General features: G+C 45.0%; 1 protein-coding gene across 4 annotated transcripts in view; it reads right to left on the bottom strand.

The window, feature by feature from the left end:
* Window positions 1-22,070, bottom strand: part of GNB1 (G protein subunit beta 1) — a 98,474-nt gene that overhangs the window by 11,106 nt on the left and 65,298 nt on the right. For all 4 annotated transcript variants that reach the window (XM_021683996.2, XM_021683995.2, XM_021683994.2 and 1 more), the window contains 4 exons: window positions 16,913-16,951; window positions 15,144-15,250; window positions 9,600-9,663; window positions 8,228-8,390 (listed from right to left, as the gene is read on the bottom strand). In XM_021683996.2, coding sequence (XP_021539671.1) covers window positions 8,228-8,390; window positions 9,600-9,663; window positions 15,144-15,250; window positions 16,913-16,951 — 373 coding nt within the window. The remainder of the gene's footprint in view (window positions 1-8,227; window positions 8,391-9,599; window positions 9,664-15,143; window positions 15,251-16,912; window positions 16,952-22,070) is intronic.

Genomic DNA, 22,070 nt, shown 5'->3' on the forward strand with positions numbered 1-22,070 from the left:
GAGGGGCCATTCACCTACAAGAATGTCCACACTACTGACAAACTGGAAACCGTCCAGACATCCAGCAACAGGAACACATCAGCATGCAATGGAACTCTCTCAACTCTTTAGAAACATCATAGTTCTGGGTGAGATCATAGGTTCAAAACACAAAGGAAGCGAATTTAAAGTTATTTCCCCAAATTTCAACAGTGAGCACATGGTGGTGGTTTAAGCCAGCCCACCCCTAGAGCGCAGCAGGGCACCAGGCTGGGCGCTCTGGCTAAGTCGAAGTTGGAGTCAGAGACACAAGGCCCCACTGCGGGTGCCCACCAGGCAAGTGCCTGTACAGCATCCGCTGCAGCTTCTGCCCTGGCGGGGAGCGCGCCGCAGCCCAGAGCTACAGGGAAAGCCACCTGCCCCACTCTGCGGTGCGTACAGTAGCTGGAGAGCACAGGGTGAGAGCCCACTGTTCAAGGAGTGTGGTAAAAAGGGAAAAAAAGACGTGATGAAGGAACTCGAAGATGTGAGAGTGAGGAAATGCCTAAGAAGGGTTTTATTAAGAGTTAGGAGAGCTTAGGGGCACCTGGGGGGCTCAGTCAGTTAAGTGTCTCTGACTCTAGATTTCGGCTCAGGTCGAGATCTCGGGGTCGTGGGATCGAGCCCTGTGTCAGGCTCTGTGCTGGGCATGGAGCCTGCTTGGGATTCTCTCCCTCTCTCCCCCGTCTTAAATAAATAAATAAATAAATAGGCGCCTGGGTGGCTCAGTCGTTAAGTCTGCCTTCGGCTCAGGTCATGATCCCAGGGTCCTGGGATCGAGCCCCGCATCGGGCTCCCTGCTCGGCGGGAAGCCTGCTTCTCCCTCTCCCACTCCCCCTGCTTGTGTTCCCTCTCTCGCTGCCAATCTCTGTCAAATAATAAATAAATAAAAATCTTTAAAAATAAATAAATAAATGAAAGTTAAGAGAGTTTACAGTACCCAATGAGAGACGAACTTATAAAACGTTAATGGCAGAAGATGGAATCAGATGAAAACACAAGCAGACTAGAAACACCTTCAGATGCATTCACAAGGCTATGTGGTCTCGTCCTCTCAGAGCTTAAGAGTTTTGGGCAGTTTGCCATCATCCTTCCAGGATGGTGTGAGGTCTGGATCCAGGACTTGTGGCCACCCTAGGAAAAGAGGCTCTTTCTCTGCTGGGGCTGCTGAGCAGGCCAGATGGAAAGGAGGCCAAGGGAGCCATCCAGAGGGAAGCCAAGGGGCAAGCACGCCCAGATGGCACCGTGAGCCCTGCACCCGGCCAGGCGTCAGGCAGCCCAACCCCCTGGGAATGGTTCGTGAGCTTATTTAGTGAGCAGTGGGACCTGAGTTTCCCAGACTGTGACACACACACCACATCACACTTAACTAACTGCCAGTGAAAAGGGTGCCAAAGAGCAGCCCAGTGATAACCGCTGGAGCAGGATGACGAGGAGATATCTTTCCCCCTACATCCAAGTTTGCTGGCATGTGCTAGACAAACAAGTGGTTAACAGACAATGTGTCCGGCCCACTGTGCTTTCACAGGAATGTAAAATATTCAGCCTCAGATTAGATGAACAAACTTTCCCGAGGAAACAAAGTTTTAGCCACCACTGCTGATTTGGCAGGAATACTAGGCAGTCACTGAGCAACATACCACGTTGTACCAGAAAACCTCCGACTAAACTCTTGATCAAAATGTTTATGCCTCTGTAGCCATCTTGACCAGAACGATATCAGGAAGGGCAGTGTGTCCGCACTGCCATGAGACGTTTGGGAAGGAAGGAACCTCTAAGAGCAAGTGTCAGTTCCTTCCTCATTAGCATGCAGGGACCTGCTCTGAGAACAGTCTGTGACACCAGGCGTGACACCTTGGTCAGATGTGAGTCTTCAGGGAGTTCCTCATTTCTCAAACATTAGGATTTCCACCAAAACAGCACTCAGAAAGTTGTATTCTGTATGTAATACATTTATATTTATACTATATAATATATATATAAATTTATACCATATACTAATGATAATAAATGTCCCATCTCAATCACTGTGAATTCAGTCCATGAGCTGCTTCCAGAGGGCATCCTTTACTCTGTAAGACCAAGCACCATCTTAGAGTTCCTCTCTGAAGTACTGGCAGAGAGTCTCCAAACCCTGGGTAGCTGACTCTAGAGAAAGAAGCTTCTGTTTGTTCCATATGGGCCTTTATATTCCATGGAAACAATAGCAGGACACAATTGATTACAAAGAGCCTTATCCCTGAAGCTGAATGTACATGATTCCTGTCCTGGGACTATCAGACACGACTAGGAAGGATTCAGTATGCGTGCTGGTAACAGCACACATAGGCGTATTTTGTGCAACCAGGTTTCTAAGATTCTACAAGAAAATGTCCCAACCGTGGCTTAACCAAGAGTTCTCAACCTAATGCTCGGGCCAGAGAGAGGCATCGTAAGTGATGAATGGACGCTCAGGTCTGAGACGAGACAAAGACAGCAAACCCTCAGATGTGCTGAACACACTCCCAGTTCACACCTTTACCCTCTGAATAAAACAAGACTAGTTTAAGCTTGTGAGATTTCAACTTTTATTGACTCGAAGCTGAAAGCTATGTATCATGTCTGAAGAAAGGAACACATACTCTTAAGAGCCCAAATGTTTTTAAGAAACCACTCAACGGGGACGCCTGTGTAGCTCAGTTGGTTAAGCAAAAGCCTTCGGCTCAGGTCATGATCCCAGAGTCCCAGGATCGAGTCCCACATAGGGCTCCCTGCTCAGCTCCCTGCCCCTCCCCCCCTCACCTGCTCTCTCTCCTCCTTCCCCCACTTCTTCCCTCTGACCCTACCCCCTCTCGTGCTCTTTCTCTCAAATAAATAAATAAAATCTTAAAAAAAAGAAACCACTCAACTTCCAGAAAGTAAAATTTCATGACATAGGAAGGAAATAAATTTCAAAATATTTCCTCTAAGACTCATTTTATTTCTTGTTTCGACAAGTGCAGCGTTAAAAAATCTAAAGCCTTAATTAAAAATAGAAGTCAATATACTGAATCTGATGATAAATCAGGGATTGATAAACTTTAAGAACGTATGTGTTTTACGTGCTGGAAGTTCATCAACGCGATAAAGTGGTTTATGAAGTGTGCTCACTGGACAGAGTCACACAGCTTACAAGGACCTGCGGACAGCCTGCTCTGGCTTCCAGTGGTGGGACAGCGGTTCCTACCCACAGGAGCAACTTTCCCACAGAAAACAACTATGAGCTCTGGACAAACAAACAGGAGTGCCTAGCTGGCTCATTCAGTGAAGTGTGCGGCTCTTAATCTCAGGGTCATGAGTTCAAGCCCCATGTTGGGTGTGGAGACTGCTAAAAAATAAAATCATTAAAACAAACAAACAAACATCTAAAGGCACAGGAAACAAAAGCAGACACAATGAAGGGGAGCTACACTTGGAAAAAAGAAAAGGCCTGAGTTTGTCTTCATGGCCGGCCCCCATCTTAGAGCCCATGGGTAAGATCTGTGCCCAACCTTCTTGAGTAGCCAGTGGACAGATCTGCGGGCACCCACTGTCAGAAAGTGAAAGCAGCAAGCGTGGAAAGGAGAAATCCACATAAGAGGAGCCCTCAATCACATACCTACATGCCCAGGGCTTACATGTGAACCACCCAGGCAAAGGGCACGCTCCGCATGGCCTGGCTGATGGGAAACGGACAGACAAGGCTTCTGTGGTTGCCTGACAGGATGCAGCGTGGGTATGCCAGAACACAACACATCACAACGTCCAGGGAAGTATTCAAAGTACTAATCGTACTAACAGGAAAACGTCACCCATACTGAAGAGAAAAGAGACACCAAGACCAACCTCAAGAGGATTAGCTGTTGAAATGGCAGACAAAAATTCTGAAGACCGCTCTCATAACTATGAAGGATACCAAATATACATGTAATAAATAAAAAGACAGGAAATCTCAGCAGAAAAATAAGAACAAATATTTTTTAAAAAGCAAACAAAAATGCCACAACCTAAAAACAGAACATCTGACATATACAGGTTGCTGGGTACTCAAAATTGGAGGTGACAGAAGTCACCTTCGAGTCAATAAAAGATCTGAAGAAGGGGAGACTGCAGAAAAAAGAAGAGAGTCACAGGAACCCAGAGGACCATATGACAACCCACGCACTGGAGTGCAAAAGGAGAGGACACTACAGAACAGAAAATGTATTTGAGACATTGCCTAAAATGTCCCAAATTTAGTAAAGGACAAAACTTTACAAATTCAAGATGCTGAAGCACAATAAATACAAAGAAAAAATCACACCAAGGCACATGATAATCAAACTGCTAAAAAACAAAGAAAAAGCTTTAAAGTGCTAAAAGGAAAAAAAATGTCAACCCCAGAAATCAATATATCCAGCAGAAATACTCTTCAAAAATGAAGGAAAACAGGGGCACCTGGAGCTCAGTCCACGGAGTGCTCAACATTCAATGTCAGGGTCACGAGTGCAAGCTCCATGCTGGGGGTAGAGTTTACTTAAAAAAATAGAATAGCAGGGCGCCTGGGTGGCTCAGTCGTTAAGCATCTGCCTCTGGCTCAGGTCATGGTCCCAGGGTCCTGGGATCGAGCCCCGCATCAGGCTCCCCACTTCTCCCTCTCCCACTCCCCCTGCTTGTGTTCCCTCTCTCACTGTGTATCTCTCTGTCAAATAAATAAATAAAATCTTAAAAAAACAAAAACAAAAAAATAAATAAATAGAATAGGGACACCTGGGTGGCTCAGTCGCTAAGCGTCTGCCTTCAGCTCAGGTCAGATCCTGGGGTCCTGGGATCGAGTCCCACATCGGGCTCCCCACTCGGCGGGAAGCCTGCTTCTCCCTCTCCCACTCCCCCTGCTTGTGTTCCTGCTCTCGCTACTTCTCTCTCTCTCTCTGTCAAATAAATAAATAAATAAGTAATCTTAAAAATAAATAAATAAAATAAAATAAAAACTTAAAAAAAAACAAACCCCTTTGGGGCACCGGGGTGGTTTAGTCGGTTGAGCATCCAGACTCTTGGTTTCAGCTCAGGCTCTGCGCTGCGTGTGGAGTTGGCTTAAGGCTCTCTCTCTTCTCCTTCCTCTGCCCCTCCCCCTCCACCTACTCTCTCCCCTCCTCCCCGCCCCAAAAAGAATGAAGGAAAAGTGGCATTTTCAGAAAAATGAAAATGGAGTAGTCACTCTAGCAGACCTCCACTAACTGTAAGAAACTAATGTGAACTCATCAAGCTGAACAGACCGCAGAAGAAAACTCTCAGCCTCAGAAAGGAAGGAGGAGCACTAGAGATGGTAAATATTGGAGTAAAAGCAAAAGACAATTCAAGTTTCTTCAAAGGCCAAGAAGGGAGAAGCAGAACAATGTATGATGGGGGCATATAGATCAATAGCTATGAAAACATGATAAAGAAGGAGGAAGGGCAGAGGGTACCTGGGCGGCTGAGTCAGATGAGGTCTGACTCTTGATATAGGCCCAGGTCATGACTTCAGGGTCATGAGACTGAGTCCCCGCCCCCACCAGGCTCCAAGCTGGGTGTGGAGTCTGCTTAAGATTCTCGCTCTCCCTCTGCCCCTCCCTGTTTGTGCTCTCTCTCTCTCTCTAAAAAAAAAAAAAAAAAAAAAAGGAACGATAAAGGGCAGAAAAATGGGCCTTTCCGGCTCCAAGGCTCTTGTATTTTATATGAATTGACACAATATTAACTCTGAGTGGACCATGAAAAGTTATGAATGTACATTGTAATCCCTAGATAAACCACTAAAAATTAATGCACAGAGGAAACCAAACGGGCCAACAGATGAACTCAGCTAGTCCTCTAAGAGAGGAGGTTAGTATCACACCCAGAGGGCGGGAAAGCAGAGCAGTCCCGGCACGACAGAGCCAAAGCCGACTGTGGGCGCCCTGCACCCAACCACTAGGAAGGCAGAGCCCTTAGAACGGAGGAAAGGCACAGCCCAACTACATGCTGTCTACAAGGGACCCTCCTTGTAAATACGCAGTCAAGTTGAAAGGAAATGGACGGGAAAAGTGTGCGGAAACAACAGAAATCGGGAGTGCCTCCACTAACATCAGATAAAGCAGACTTAGGACAAAGAATATTCTGAGAGAAAAAGGGACATTTCAGCATGATTATATACTTCTACTAACAGAGCTCAAAACATAGGAAGCAAAAATTGCCAGAATTAAAGGGAGAAAGTGATAAATCCACCATCAGGGCCCTTAACATCCACCCTCAGCAGTTCACAGAGGTAAAGATAAGAGACTTGAACAGGATCAAAAGTCTGGCTGGAACAAACACACTGACAACACTGCCCAGCAACTGCAAAACAGACTTGGTTTCCAAGTGTATGTGGCCTGCTCATCCTGACACTCTCTGCTCCATTAAAAACAAGTCCCAATAAACTGAAAGGAACTGAAATGCCACAGAATATGTTCTCTGAACATAATGGAATTTAATTATAAATCAGTAATAAGTTGTGTAAGGAAACTTCAGGTACTTGAAAACTAAACGTCATACATCTAAGCAACATATGAATCAAAGAAGTAATCAAAAGGGTATTAAAAATACTTCAAGCTGAATGATAATACGGTTAAAGCCCTGTTTAAAGGGAAATTTATAGCTTTAAGTGCTTCTATTTGAAAAAGAAAGGTCTAAAAGAAAAAGAAAGGTCTCGTTTCCACCTTAAGAAGCTAGAAAATTACGAAGGAAGCAACCCCAAAGCAAGCAGAGAGCAGGAGATAACGTAGGACAGAAATGAACGAAATGCAGGGAGCACATCTGTAAAGGACAACCAATCCGATCTAACTCTGGTGGTTGCCAGAGGGGAGGTTGGAGGGGAATGGGGGAAACAGATAAAGGGGATTAAGTACACTTACTGTGATGAGCACTGAACAATGTATACAAGTGTTAAATAATTATACTGTACACCTGAAACTAACGGGATACTGTATGCTAGTTATACTTTAACAAAAACAAACAAAAAGTCACACAAATTAAAAAAAAAAGGACCACGGACGTACTCTTATCTTGCTACAGTTAATTTAACAGAAGGCCTGGGGCACCTGGGTGGCTCAGTCGTTAGGCGTCTGCTTTCGGCTCAGGTCATGATCCCAACAGTCCTGGGATCGAGCCCCCGTATCTGGCTCCCTGCTCTGAGGGAAGCCTGCTTCTCCCTCTCCCACTCCCCCTGCTTGTGCTCTCTCTCTCACTGTGTCTCTCTCTGTCAAATAAATAAATAAAATCTTTAAATAAATAACAAAAGGCTTAACTAGAGTCAAAAGCAGTATTATTTACTCCTTCACTTATGATCATTTCTTTGGTTGCATGTGCTGTAGGTGAGCCTCGTGGGGTCTAACTGTGAGAACTGAGCAGACAGCCACATAAGTAAAATATTAGGACAAGACTTCCTTTTTCAGAAACACTATGGTTGGGGTGCCTGGGTGGCTCAGTTGTTAAGCATCAATGCCTTTGGCTCACGTCATGATCCCAGAGTCCTGGGATCAAGCCCCGCGTCGGGCTCCCTGCTCCACGGGAAGCCTGCTTCTCCCTCTCCCACTCCCCCTGCTTGTGTTCCTGTTCTCGCTGTGTCCCTCTGTCAAATAAATAAATAAAATCTTAAAAAAAGAAACACTATGCCTTTTGTTATGAATAACAAGTGTCACAGGTAAACTAAACTTGGCAAATTAATATACCACCTAACCCTTAAAACTGGCTGTGTTCAAAAGAACAACCTAGAGGACTCTATTCTGTTTCCTTTTCAACAAGAGTGCTAGTGGGTATGAAGTGTATTAAGGGGGCCAGGTTGGATCTGTACACGTACATATGTGTGTATGCATATGTATACATGCACGTGTAGATTAGGAAACCCTCGTGGAAAGGCACTCAAGATACAAGATGGCTTAAAAAAAGGTTGAGATTGAACTATGTTACTATAAAATAAAAAAGGGTGGCTGCCAGCTATGAAGGCAGTGACCTAAGTCCCTGAGATCCTTGAAAACAGGATGCTATGGTGACGTCAATCCAAAGGTTTCTTACCAGTGAAGGCATATCAAAGCCTGTCTTTGATTTCATTTTCAGAATGTTTCTGGCCATTATTACAACCAACTTATTAAATAATTATTGAGAAGAGGTGCGTGTCCAAAGCATATAATGCACGGCAGACAATTATCCCAGCTCTAAAGTTACTGGTGAGAACATGTACCTGTATGTCCGGCCAGTTCGCGGCTCACACGTACATTCCCTTCACGAGTTTTCAGATTGTAAATGGAGCAAATGTTATCCAGTCCACCGCAGGCCACATAGTTCCCAGAAGGGGCATATGCACAGGTCATGACCCATGAGGAACGCAGAGGGATGGCATGGACCTAAATGACAGAACACATATGATGCAGACACACTCAAGTTCAAAAACATTAATTAAGGACACTATGATTCTATTTCCAGTCTTCAACTTTCATTGCAGAGAAGGTGAACCAACAAAACAATGGCCAGAATTATTTTGAAAATAACTTATACATGTGGCCAGTCAGATAAAGTACTAATTTAATAAGAAATCCATCGGGTACCTGCATGGCTCAGCCGATTAGTGGTCTGACTCCTGATCTCAGCTTAAAAAAAAAACAAAACCCAGTGCTGCACACCAATTTAATCTGCAGTCTTGTTAAGGTCACAATTTATGGTTAGGTACGCACCTAAGTAATAGTTTTAGAGCCTCCTAATCCAGACTATACATTAAAAAGAAAACAGTTCACAAACCTGTCACAATGGCTATAAATTGATTTACAAAACAAAATGTTTTTAGTGAAGTAACAAAACTAGACATTGTAATTAATCCTGCCACAGACCTCCCCATGTTTGGGATAGATTTGTTATAAATACTGCAATCTTAGTACTCTCCAGTAAAAATGACTGAGTCTGATCTTTTCCTACGTATGGACCAAGTGATAGCAAGTACTTCCTCATTCAGTACAACCTTGGATTAAGTATTTAAAAGAATTTAATTTATACTTCAAAGTACACTGCCTTTCAGATTATCTCTTGTAAAAACGAATAACTAAATGAAAAGCTGGATTTCTACATTTTTAAATGAATCATGAACTTTCTCAGACTGAACGAACTCTGGAATGCAGGTCTTTCAGAACCATCAAGGAGGGACTTAGCTCCCACCTGCCCTGCAATGAGACCATGGCCCACAGAAGACACCAGTAGCACGTGCTAGCCATGTGGTTCGGCTTCACACTGAAAACTCACCGTGATTCCCCTCCCTATCCTGTGTGGTATGTTTTTTTTTTTTTAAAGATTTTATTTATTTATTTGAGAGAGAGAATGAGATAGAGAGAGCATGAGAGGGGGAGGGTCAGAGGGAGAAGCAGACTCCCTGCCGAGCAGGGAGCCCGATGCGGGGACTCGATCCCGGGACTCCAGGATCATGACCTGAGCCGAAGGCAGTCGCTTAACCAACTGAGCCACCCAGGTGCCCCCTGTGTGGTATGTTTATACACAAGTGGACTGGAGGTTAGAAGCCCGCCTCCTCCTAGGTTGGTTTCTCAGGGAGGGGACTCTGCAGTCCTTACCTTGTTTGTTGTGTAGCTATCCCAGATGATCAGTTTGCCATCCTGTGAGGCACTGACTAGAAGCCTGCAGGGAGAGGACAAAAGAAAACTCATCAGTACCACAGCAACAGTACAAACTAAATCTGAGTGACTACGAACACACACTTCAGTGTCACATTTGTTTGAGACAGAGCACACTGACTTATAAAAAAAATTAAAAAGGTCTAATTGTGGGCACCTGGGTGGCTCAGTCAGTTGAGCGTCTGCCTTCGGCTCAGCTCATGGTCCCAGGGTCCTGGGATCGAGCCCCGCATCGGGCTCCCTGCTCCGCGGGAAGCCTGCTTCTCCCTCTCCCACTCCCCATTTATGTTCCCTCTCTCACTGTCAAATAAATAAATAAAATCTTAAAAAAAAATAAATAAAAATAAAAAGGTCTAATTGCTAGCTCAACTTTGAAAGCACGAAAGAAAATGCTCCCATAAATAATAGTTCAGATTCAAGAGTGCTTGCCTTCAAATGCAGACTAGATCACCAAAGCCACTCTCTGGTGAGCTAACAGGTTGCTTTCTTTCTTTTTTTTTTTTTTACATTTTTTAAAGATTTTTATTTAGTTATTTGACAGAGAGAGAGAGTGAGCGAGTACACAAGCATGGGGAGCGGCAGAGACCAAGAGAGACACAGCAAGAGAGGGAACACAAGCAGGGGGAGTGGGAGAGGAAGAAGCAGGCTCCCCGCTGAGCAGAGAGCCCGACATGGGGCTCGATCCCAGGACCAGGATTATGACTTGAGCCGAAGGTAGACACTTAACAGACTGAGCCACGCAGGCGCCCCAACAGGTTGATTTCTTATGACTGCTTATGTTTGGTTTTTGTTCATTATAAATCAAATTTCAGACATATAGATCTTTTATTTATTTATTTATTTATTTTTTTAAAGATTTTATTTATTTATTCATGAGAGACAGAGAGAGAGAGGCAGAGGGAGAAGCAGGCTCCCAAGGAGCAGAGAGCCCGATGCGGGACTCGATCCCAGGCCCCTGGGATCATGACCTGAGCCGAAGGCAGTCGCTTAACCAACTGAGCCACCCAGGCGCCCAGACATATAGATCTTTTAGAACCAAAGGTGGCAGAAAATATTTAGTATACAACTTTATGTTCCATTTGACATATAGAAAGCTTCAACAGTAAAGAATAATCAGCTTTTAGATATTCCAAATTTATGAGACATTTCTCACCAAAAAAACAAAACAAAACAAAAATCATGAAAATTTCCCAGACTGAGCTAAATGTGGAATCCAGGTCTCCTAGAAACATTAAGGAGGGGCTTAACCTCCCACCTGCTTTGCAAAGAGATGACAAACTGCAGCAGAATCGTGTCTTGTCCAGCAGAAGAGACTAGTAACTGTCATGAATTTTCTTCATGATTCTTGCTTTGGGTAACTGCTAAGTTTGGGATCCTGTATTGAAAAGGTGCTCTGTCTGTATTTGCAGAATTAAGACAGGATACTGCAGAAGGAAAGCATGACTAATGGGCAAAGGGACAGAGTAATTCTGGGAACCACAGCTACTTGTAAGATACCCTAAGAACTCTGGGCTACAGAATGTGCTATTTTCAAGCAATGACAAGGAGGCTCTATTCATAATGCTAGGCAGAGATACGCCACAGTATAGTAAATAATGATAGATTAAGTTTTTTTCTTTCCTTTTTTTTTAGGCACAGCATTCCAGCAATGCCCCCAGGGGTGAGTTCAGATGCTGCACAAGAGCCCAGGGTTTTCCATCTCCCCCAAGGACACGTGTGCAGGGCCAGGCTTTGGATGGCCCTCCTACCGTAGGAGAGGACAGTGGCAGGGTCAGACCTGCGGGAGACTCCGGACTCCCCATGGGCCCAACCGCCCCAATGGAGGGGAACAGGTGACCCCCAAGGGTCTTTAAACCTCTGCACCAGAACACTCTAGGTACCTGGAAACAGGGCGGCTGGTGAGGTGGGGACAGGGCTGCATGGCGACCGCCCCAACACATTTTAATTTTAAAGATTTTAATCAAGGGGCACCTGGGTGGCTCAGTCGTTGGGCATCTGCCTTCGGCTCAGGTCATGATCCTAGGGTCCTGGGATTGAGCCCTGTATCGGGCTCCCTGCTCAGTGGGAAGCCTGCTTCTTCCTCTCCCACTCCCCCTGCTTGTGTTCCCTCTCTTGCTATGTCTCTCTTGGTCAAATAAATAAATAAAATCTTAAAAAAAAAAAAAAAAGATTTTAATCAAGCACATGTTTTGACCATTTCAGCCAAGAGCATATTTGACTTACTAACTGATCAAAACCTGGAGGTAAAACTTACTCAAGACATTCTGACAACGGTGATATTTTCCATCAAATTCTATGTTCTGATGCACAAACTTCCTTTACAGGGAGTCAACAATGAGTTTGGCAAAGAACACAAATGTTTTCACTGATGCACTGCAAAACTTATCACAGAATCAAACTAAGTGCAGGTCTAACCTATCATTTTTCAGATGCAGTTTCTTTTTTTTTTTTTTTTAAGATTTTATTTATTTTTTGAGGGAGAGAGAGACAGTGAGAGAGGGAATGCAAGTAGGGGGAGTGGGAGAGGGAGAAGCAGGCTTCCCGTGGAGCAGGGAGCCCGATGCGGGGCTCAATCCCAGCACCCTGGGATCATGACCTGAGCCGAAGGCAGACGCTTAACGACTGAGCCACCCAGGCGCCCCTCAGATGCAGTTTCTTAAAGCAAAGTCTTGCACCTAGGTTCAGTAACAAACCTATTAGGCACTTAAAGCTATTTCCTTCCACGTAACAGAGTAAGGTTCAGTCTGCTCCTCAATTTCTGGTTGGCCCTTTACACAGGCTTTGAATGGACTATCCAAGCCAACATAAAGAAGCTCATCTTCCATGAGGGTCACCTTTAGGAAAGTCTCCTGGTCCGAGAGCTTAATATCTGCTGACTTGCCCAGGGGTTAGAGAAATGTTAAGCTGTCCGATGATCCTCCAGAAGGTGAGCGAGGACACTTCTTAATCCAAGACAGGACAACTGTTGGAGAACTGAATTAATTTTGCCCCTAGAGCTTTCAGCTATTCACAAGTCAGTTACTATGAGGCACCATCCACCCAGAACACAGAGGCAAGAGCCAGCAAGGAAGTGAGGGCTCCAGGAAGCTGAGAACAGAGGTTGAATAGAGGCCCACATCCAAATGCCTCTGGCCCCTCATTTACTTGGAGGAGGGAGGGCTCTCAGGCTTAGCTGGGCCAATTGTGTTTTGCTCTCAATCATAACAAGACTTCAGCAGACTTTAGAAAGGGGAGAAAGAGTTTCACATTAACTCATGTAACTGAAAGAGACTCTCAAATGTTGTAAAAAGTAGAATTTAAGTATAAATGAATATATCATGTCGATAAACATAAACGTATACACACGCATACTGCACAAACCTCTTATTGTGGGGCTCTCCTATGGTTTTGAAAAATAAACTGCTAGTCAGTACAATAGTTTGAAAGCATCTATAAATTATACAAACATGATAAGATAACTGGTATTCATGAATTACAGCCTTGAATCATGAAAAACAAATATTTTGGACTTTAAAAAGACAAAAATTTACCTATCCAGAAAATATGGCTATCTACAAAAAAATAATATCTGAAAGGCTCTGAATAGCAGAGATCCTCCTTAATATTTTTTGTTTTCTTTTGTTTGTGATTATAAAATAGGGCCCCTGTATAAGGGCACTGTGAAACGTAACTGTGCAGTTTCAAAAGCAGTTATAAAACAAGTGCCCATGTGCCTACCTTCCCGTCCAAGAAACAGAACAAGACCACAACACCCCCCACCAGCCTCCCAAGTCACCCCTTCTTTAAGGGGTGACCACGACCCTCAATTTGGTGCTCATTCATGCCCTTGATTTTCTTCCTTCTGACTCTGAGGCTTTCAAAGCACAACTTGTGTTTGAACCAGATGGAACATAAAGCCTTGCACATAGTGATTGGGAAGCTAGATGATCTGGTGTCCTGCTGAGCCCCAGTCCTCATTTCCACAGCGGCCTGCAGGCTGACCTGGTACTCCCAGTGACCCTTAGGCACAAGGGAGGTGTCACCTATGCCACTCCCCAAACTAGAGCCTGGCTGTTGCAGGAGAGCAAATTGCTCAGGGAGCCAAGACAACGACTGGGCTCCAAGTACCAGATTCCTGAGTACCAGGCTCTGAGCACTAAGCTCCAAGTACTAGACCAAGAACCAGGTTCTGAGTACCAGGCTCCAAGTGCTGGATTCCTGAGTACCAGGTTCTGAGTACAACCCAGCTGCAGTGTCTATCAAGTGTCCTGTCTGGTAAGGACACTGATGTTCCTACAGATGGAGGAAAAGCCCTGGAGGCAATATATCATTTGGTTACCGTCTACTTTTGATAACAAATTCCAAGGTGGACTGATAAGCAAGGGCATTTTTCTTTCTTTCCCCTTTCTTAGTCTTTCTGATTATTGCCATCATTAAAATGATCAAAGTTAGCTCTCATTTGCATTTGAAATTGTACTGAACAGCATATAGAACAAACTAAAGATAGATTCTTTTGTTCTGTAGCTGTTTACACTCTAAAGCAGACAATTTCATGAACAAAGAGAAACCAAGCAATTCCTCTCTGACACACACACAAAATAATGCTACTCCAAGAAAGGCATTTTGAGAATCATACATCAGGTATTTGAAAGAGCATGTTACAGCCACTAAGTCACACAGCATGTTACTTAATTATTCGGGTGGAAAAGGTAGAAGAGACAGATTCTCCAGCAGCCTCTAAAAGAGAGAGAGAGTTGAGTAGATTGCACTCTGGTGATGTTGCAGGTTAAGAGAAGGAGGTGTGGAGAGGGGAGAGGAAGAAAGGACCCATGACGTGATGGAGATGAGCCACCCAGAGGGGAAAGAAGTCCAAATAAGGGGCAGAAGTTAAAGTAAAGCAATGAGCGCCTGAGGGGCATTTTCTTGTTGGGACGGTAGATAAAAGGCAGGGCAGCAGCTAAGACCTGCACTCCCACACGTCCGCTGTGGGCTCCAAGAAAACAGCAGAAACCTGTGCATGCACAGCACTCAGGATGCTTTAGTCGCTGCTGTAAGGCTCAACACACTTAATCTTCCCCACACCACAAGGCAGGTTTATGATCCCTGAGCCAGGACACTGAAACCACAGGAGGGTAGGGGCCAAGGAGTCATGAGGAACAGGCTGGAAAGGCATGGAGCCATGGCACAGAGAAGCTGTATAAGCTCCCCAAGGTCACACAGGCATGGCACAGTGGAGCTGGGGGGGGGGGGTCACGGCTGATATAAACACGATGAGGGTGGTGAAGCAATGATGAAGCAATGACAGTGCACCATCAGCCCAGGTGAGTGAAGCACGCACAGAGAGTGTGCACTTGTCGTGCTACACCTGGCCTGCCCAGGTATCTGCCAAAGTGCCCACTCTGTCTTTACAAATAACAGCAAATGAATTCAGGTTATTTTTCCTCAGAAAAACAGAACAATCCTTGAGTGTCTCAAGCACTATGTTTTGCTCATGCTCCCACACACCTGGAATCCGTGCCCCAATGCATGGCATAAATTTTGGCCAAGTGCCCCCTCAGTGTTCTCCTGGTGCGCATCTGGATTCTTCCCACTGGGTCGATGTTGTTTGTGATCTTAAAAACAAAAGTTACTGCAAATTAACAGTCTGTCATGGAATGACTTGCCCCGAGGCCTCCTCTCCCACCCTCCTTTGCAGCCCCATTGCCTCGTCCTGGCTGTGTCCACCCGGTTCCTGCAGCTCTCCACTGCGACTTCTCCTGCTTACCACGGCACCTACCTTCCTTTCGTGGTCTGTATGAAGTCTGTCACTCTACTTGCTCTTCAAGACCTCTGTCCCTCCCCCCATAACGAGCACATGGCACGGGTCCACAGGTGCGCTGACCTCCCCAGGTCTCCCTCCCTCCTCTAACGGCTCGTCCAGGCCTAGTGCCTCCTGCCTCTCAGTCCTTGTAGGCTTGCTCTCCTTCCAAGTTACAGTCCCATCAGCCCCCGTCACACTGCACACAGGCCTGCTGCTCACACACTGTCCACAGCGACCAGGCTGGGCACTGATCTGGACAACAGTCAGCAGTGACTAGAAATGCTGTTGCTTATCGCACAGAACTGGATGTGCAGACCTGAGGATTCACTCCAACATGTAAAAAACGGACATTAACGACTCTGCGTTGACAATGGACTAAGTGTATCACAATGTGTTTTTTTTTAAGATTTTATTTTTAATTAATCTCTACTTAATCCCCAACATAGGGCTCGAATTTATAACCCCAAGATCCAAAGTTGCATGCTCTGCCTACTGAGCTGGCCAGGCACCCCAATAATGGGTCTGAAAAAAGGCACAGTCCAAAGTACACGAAGCATATCTCAGAATTCAAATTTAAGACTTCCATGCAGTGTAAGTTTCTCCTTAACTTGCTGTTTAACCCCAACTAAACCACAACCCCTAAAGCACTGGGACAATGTAAAACATTTAAACATCCTTGGCAGAAGTATGAATACAATTTTTCTTCCACATTTCCGTCCAATTCTACAATGTGAAACTCACCACTTTAGAGTGAACGGTCTGCTGGTGTTTAGCACATGCCCACCTGTGTGCAACTACCACACCACCTCCATCTGCTCCAGCAGCTTTCCCCCTTTCCCCCCGAGGAGGAAAGCCCACAGTCATCCCCCACCCTCCTTCCGAGGTCCTGGCAACCACTCACAAACTTCTGTCTCCTTGGAGCTGCCAGTTCTGGACATTTCCGATCTGTGGAATCCTACACTATGTGACCTTGTATGTCTGCTTCTTTCCCTGGGCATCATGTTTGAGGCTCACCCATGCTGCTAAACACGTTGTAATGCATCCTTTGTTATGGGTGATTAACATTCCGCTGTGGGAATGGACCACACCTCGTGATTCACTCATCCCTTCACAGAAACTGTGCTCGTCCCCACTGTTTGGAAACTGTGAACACTGCCGCTGCTGAGAACACGTGTACGTGTGCTTGTCTGAGCACCAGTTTTGGGTGTGCATCTAGGAGCAGAACCGATGGTTCATAATTTATGTGCAACTTTTTGAGGATCTGCCCAACTGGACTTTAGAAAGGCTTGTGAGACATCTATCTATCACCCAAAAAAAATGACTTCCTGTGCATTCCGAATGAAATGCTTCAAGCAGTGTTTATACCCTCACTGTGCAAAAGGAAGAGCACAGCTCACTCTCAAGGCAATGAGTGCAGGCGCCGCTGAGAACCAGCCCAATGCCAGCAAGCGCCTCTGCATAGAGGGGTCCTTACCTGAGAGAGCGTTGCATCTGCACATGCTTTTCTAGCATCCTAGGAAATAAGAATGACAAAGCGGGAAGTCAGTAATGTTTCACACACATTCGCCCCAGGTCTTCACACCAAAGTTTCGGAGAGCCTCTACAAACAGTGAGAAACAAAGGTAGAAAGGAGGAGGATGGCGTCGCCTCCCCCCTCCCCTGGCTCAAACGCAGTCTAGGGCCGCCAGAGGTCCTGCGCTCTGTGACCTCAGAAATGGAGCCTGTGTGGGGAGGACCACATTGGAAGCCGCGTGGTCCTGGAGACCCCAGATTCGGGTGCTGCTTCCTCTCCTGTCTGCCGAGGCTCCTGTACTTTGCCACAGACCTGCACGTGCTCCTCGCTCAGTCTTTCTAACAGCCCAGGAGCCATGGGGCCCAGAGAAAGAAGTCCAAAAAGCACTGGATGTCCAGCCCAAAGAACTTTCCCTCCAGATCATGTTAACCAAGGACTTTGTTTTCAAGCCAAATAACACCCGATGCTAAACTCTACGAGCAAAGGATCTGGACTAAAGACAATCAAATTCAGGTAAGACTCTGGCTGTTGTATCTATTATCTGTTTTCTTTTTTTTTTTTTAAGATTTTATTTATTTATTTATTTGAGAGAGAGAGAGAGAGAGAAACAGCATGAGAGGAGACAGGGTCAGAGGGAGAAGCAGGCTCCCCGCCGAGCCGGGAGCCCGATGTGGGACTTGATCCCAGGACTCCGGGATCATGACCTGAGCCGAAGGCAGTCGCTTAATCAACTGAGCCACCCCAGGCGCCCTACTATTATCTGTTTTCTTATCTATAAAATGACCTTGTGAAACAGGTAAGAACTATAAAGTGATATTCTAAGGCTAACTAAGATGTTTTCATTGTTCCTAAGTGATCAAACTTACTAGGAAATATAGAAAATAGAAAGCCATATATTACGAAGGAAAATGAGACAACAGCTTGAAAGGGATAAAAATTTGAGTACAAGAATAATATGGGACACAATCCTCTAGGGGCAAACTGCCTCACTGTGAATTATTTTTATTGCATGAAGCTGGAAGGAATATTTATCAACTGAGAACATGGAAAAATACTCAAAGACATTATTGTTATAAATGTGCCAAAGATCTAGATTTCAAATTCAGCTTTAATTACACTATTAGAAGTCATTCTGCTTGGGGCGCCTGGGTGGCTCAGTCCTTGGGCGTCTGCCTTAGGCTCGGGTCATGATGGGATCGAACCCCGCATTGGGCTCCCTGCCCCACAGGAAGCCTGCTTCTCCCTCTCCCACTCCCCCCACTTGTGTTCCCTCTCTCGCTGTGCTCTCTCTGTCAAATAAATAAAATTAAAAAAAAGTCATTCTGCTTAATTAATTCTACTTAATGGATTAAATAATTAAAACACCAAAAATTACGTCATCAAGTATTTCTATGCCAGCACCTAAATTTGCCGTAAGGAGCAAGCAGAGGGAAGGTCCAGAGTAGCAAGTGTTTCAACAGGGGATTCTACCTGTCAACTACTGAGTTTAACGTTTATTTCTGAATATCACTCTTTCTAAAAAAAAATTTATTGTTATGTTAATCACCATACGTTACATCATTAGTTTTAGATGTAGTCTTCCATGATTCATTGTTTGTGCATAACACCCAGTGCTCCATGCAGAACGTGCCCTCCTTAATACCCATCACCAGGCTAACCCATCCTCCCACGCCCCCTCCCCTCTAGAACCCTCAGTTTGTTTTTCAGAGTCCATCGTCTCTCATGGTTCATCTACCCCTCCGATTTCCCCCCCTTCATTCTTCCCCTCCTGCTATCTTTTTTTTTTTTTCTTAACATATATTGCATTATTTGTTTCAGAGGTACAGATCTGAGATTCAACAGTCTTGCACAATTCACAGTGCTTACCAGAGCATACACCCTCCCCAGTGTCTATCACCCAGTCACCCCGTCCCTCCCACCCCACCCCCCACTCCAGCAACCCTCAGTTTGTTTCCTGAGATTAAGCATTCCTCATATCAGTTAGGTCATATGATACTTGTCTTTCTCTGATTGACTTATTTCGCTCAGCATAACACCCTCCAGTTCCATCCACATCGTTGCAAATGGCAAGATCTCATTCCTTTTGATGGCTGCATAATATTCCATTGTATATATATATACATATATATATGTATATATATATATATATATATACACACCACATCTTCTTTATCCCTGAATATCACTCTTAATGATATTATACACGACTTTTAGTTTTAAAAAAGAACTATGACGGGACGCTTGGGTGGCTCAGGTAGTTGAGCGTCTGCCTTCGGCTCAGGTCATGATCCCAAGGTCCTGGGATCAAGTCCTGCATCGGGCTCCCTGCTGGGCGGGGATCCTGCTTCTCCCTCTACCTCTCGCTCCCCCTTTCTCTGACAAAAGAAATAAATAAAAATCTTTATTTAAGAAAAATGAGAATATTTTAAGTGGAAAAATAAGCCATGGGAGTTCAGCAACTTCACCTTGATTACTGTACGAAGATCAACCTGGATTTTCACACTGTGGTGATAGTATTAGTAAACGGAGGGAAAAGCCATTTTAAAAACTAAACACAGAGAACTCCAATTCAGTCTCCATTCTAACGTCCAAGTGCTTACATCACTGAGTGCAGCACTTCTCCGAACAAGCAGAAAGAAGTCTTCTAATGGAAGCAATCTCTGTAACTGCTTCATAAAGACAGATCTCTACTATCTTTCAGATTAATTTCCAATTGAACGGACTGGTGAAAATGTGCATAATGGGTATATTATTTAGTGCAAAGGCTTCCATGCTGCTGTGATGAGAAATGCCACCTCTTTTGTCCCTTTAAACCAGAGTACATCCAAACCAGTGATCACTCAGTTCCCCACACAGCGAGGTTTCTTCCTACTTGGGCCCCAGGGAAAGCACCTACTCTGCTCAGTCGCTGGACAGCAACACTTGGCTGAGTCTTCTCACTTGCTTGGGTTGGTACAGTTGCTTTGTAAATAATTTGCACCTGTACATTCCGAGTTTTTCCTTAATCCATCAATTAGCTCATGTACTTTAAGACATGCCATTGTGGTTTTTTTTCTCTTTTGAAAACAAGGTAAAAAGTATATATATATATATATATATTTTAAAGATTTTATTTATTTATTTGATAGAGAGAGAGAGCGCGAGAGAGGGAACACAAGCAAGGGGAGTGGGAGAGGGAGAAGCAGGCCTCCCGCGGAGCAGGGAGCCCAATGCGGGGCTCGATCCCAGGACCCTGGGATCATGACCTGAGCCGAAGGCAGACGCTTAACGACTGAGCCACCCAGGCGCCCCGGTAAAAAGTATATTTTTAAAAAATTTTTTTATTATGTTATGTTAATCACCATATACATCATTAGTTTTAGATGTAGTGTTCCATGATTCATTGTTTGCGTGTAACACCCAGTGCTCCATGCAGAACGTGCCCTCTTTAATACCCAGGCTAACCCATCCCCCACCCCCCTCCCCTCTAGAACCCTCAATTTGTTTCTCAGAGTCCATCGTCTCTCATGATTCGTCTAAGACATGCCATTGTTTGATCAGCATCCCTTTGAGAGCCCGTGTTTCCTCACAGTCTAAAGTGGGATGGGGCGCCAGGGTGGCTCAGTTGTTAAGCGTCTGCCTTCAGCTCAGGTCATGATCTCAGGGTCCGTCCTGGGATCGAGTCCCACATCGGGTTCCCCACTCGGCGGGAAGCCTGCTTCTCCCTCTCCCTTTGCCTCTGCTTGTGTTCCCTCTCTCACTGTGTCTCTCTCTGTCAAATAAATAAATAAAATCTTTAAAAAATAAAAAATAAAAAAAATAAAGTGGGATGAGGGCTGCCTGGGTGCCTCAGTCAGTTAAGTGACAGACTCTTGATCTCAGCTCAAGTCTTGATCTCAGGGTTTTGAGTTCAAGCCCTGCATTGGGCTCCAAGCTGGGCGTACGCCTACAGGCATGCATGCATGCATAATGGGATGAGATGGTCCTTGGGGTCTTTCGGCTTGAAAACAAATCTAAGAAAGCAAGGCCTCTTAGAATCACCTACCACTGCTTGTTTGATTCCCTATGCCCTGCATTCTTTAACAAGTATGTATTCCTTGGGTAGTCAGAAAGAAAAGGGTATTTTTTCTTTTTGAAAGAATGTCTTCCCTTCCTGTTTGGTGTAATGGACTTTGCCATCCGTCCCTGTGCTGTACAAAGAAACCAGCACAGACTTAGCTCTGAGACCAGTGTGGGAGCTTTCAGCACATGAAGCGCAGCGGAGACAAACTGAGACCTGTCATTCAATGTAGGACACGCCGAATTCTTGAGACTTAGTATAGAAAAGGAACGTGAAATAATAAAAATACCTATTTTAAAATTTTTTATTTTTAAAAGATTTTATTTTGGGGACATCTAGGTGGCTCAGACCGTTAAGCGTCTGCCTTTGGCTCAGGTCTTGATCTTAGGGTCCTGGGATCAAGTCCCGAGTCAGGCTCCCTGCTCAGTGGGGAGTCTGCTTCTCCCTCTGCCCGTCCCCACTGCTTGTGCGCACGCATGCCTCTCTCTTAAACAAAATCTTAAAAAAAAAAATAGGTAAAATAAAAATAATAAAAAAGAAAAAAAAATTTTTTTTAAATGCAAGAGAGAGCACGAGAGAGAGAGAGAGAGAGAGAAAGAGAGAGAATGAGAGAGAGCATGGGGGAGGGGGGAGGCAGAGGGAGAGGCAAGAGCAAACTCCCAACTGAGCAGGGAGCCCAACCAATGTGGGGCTTGACCTCAGGACCATGACCTGAGCTGAAGGCAGATGCTTAACCGACTGAGCCACCCAGGCACCCCAAAAGATTTTATTTTTAAGTAATCTCTACACCCAATGTAGGGCTCGAACTTACAACCCTGAGATCAAGAGTTGCATGCTCTACTGACTGAGCCAGCCAGATGCCCCAAATATCTATTTTTTTAAAGTATCTGTTTTTTAAAAAAGATTTTATTTATTTGAGAGAGCGAGCGAGTGCAAGAGCTTGAGCAGGGGGAAGGGGCAGAGGGAGAGAGAGAAGCAGACTCCCTGATGAGCAGGGAGCCTGACTCAGGGCTAGATTCCAGGACCCAGAGATCATGACCTGAGCTGAAGGGAGATGCTTAACTGGGCCAGCCAGGCACC

This window comes from Neomonachus schauinslandi, chromosome 4, assembly GCF_002201575.2.
Source record: "Neomonachus schauinslandi chromosome 4, ASM220157v2, whole genome shotgun sequence".
Taxonomy (NCBI): Eukaryota; Metazoa; Chordata; class Mammalia; order Carnivora; family Phocidae; genus Neomonachus; species Neomonachus schauinslandi.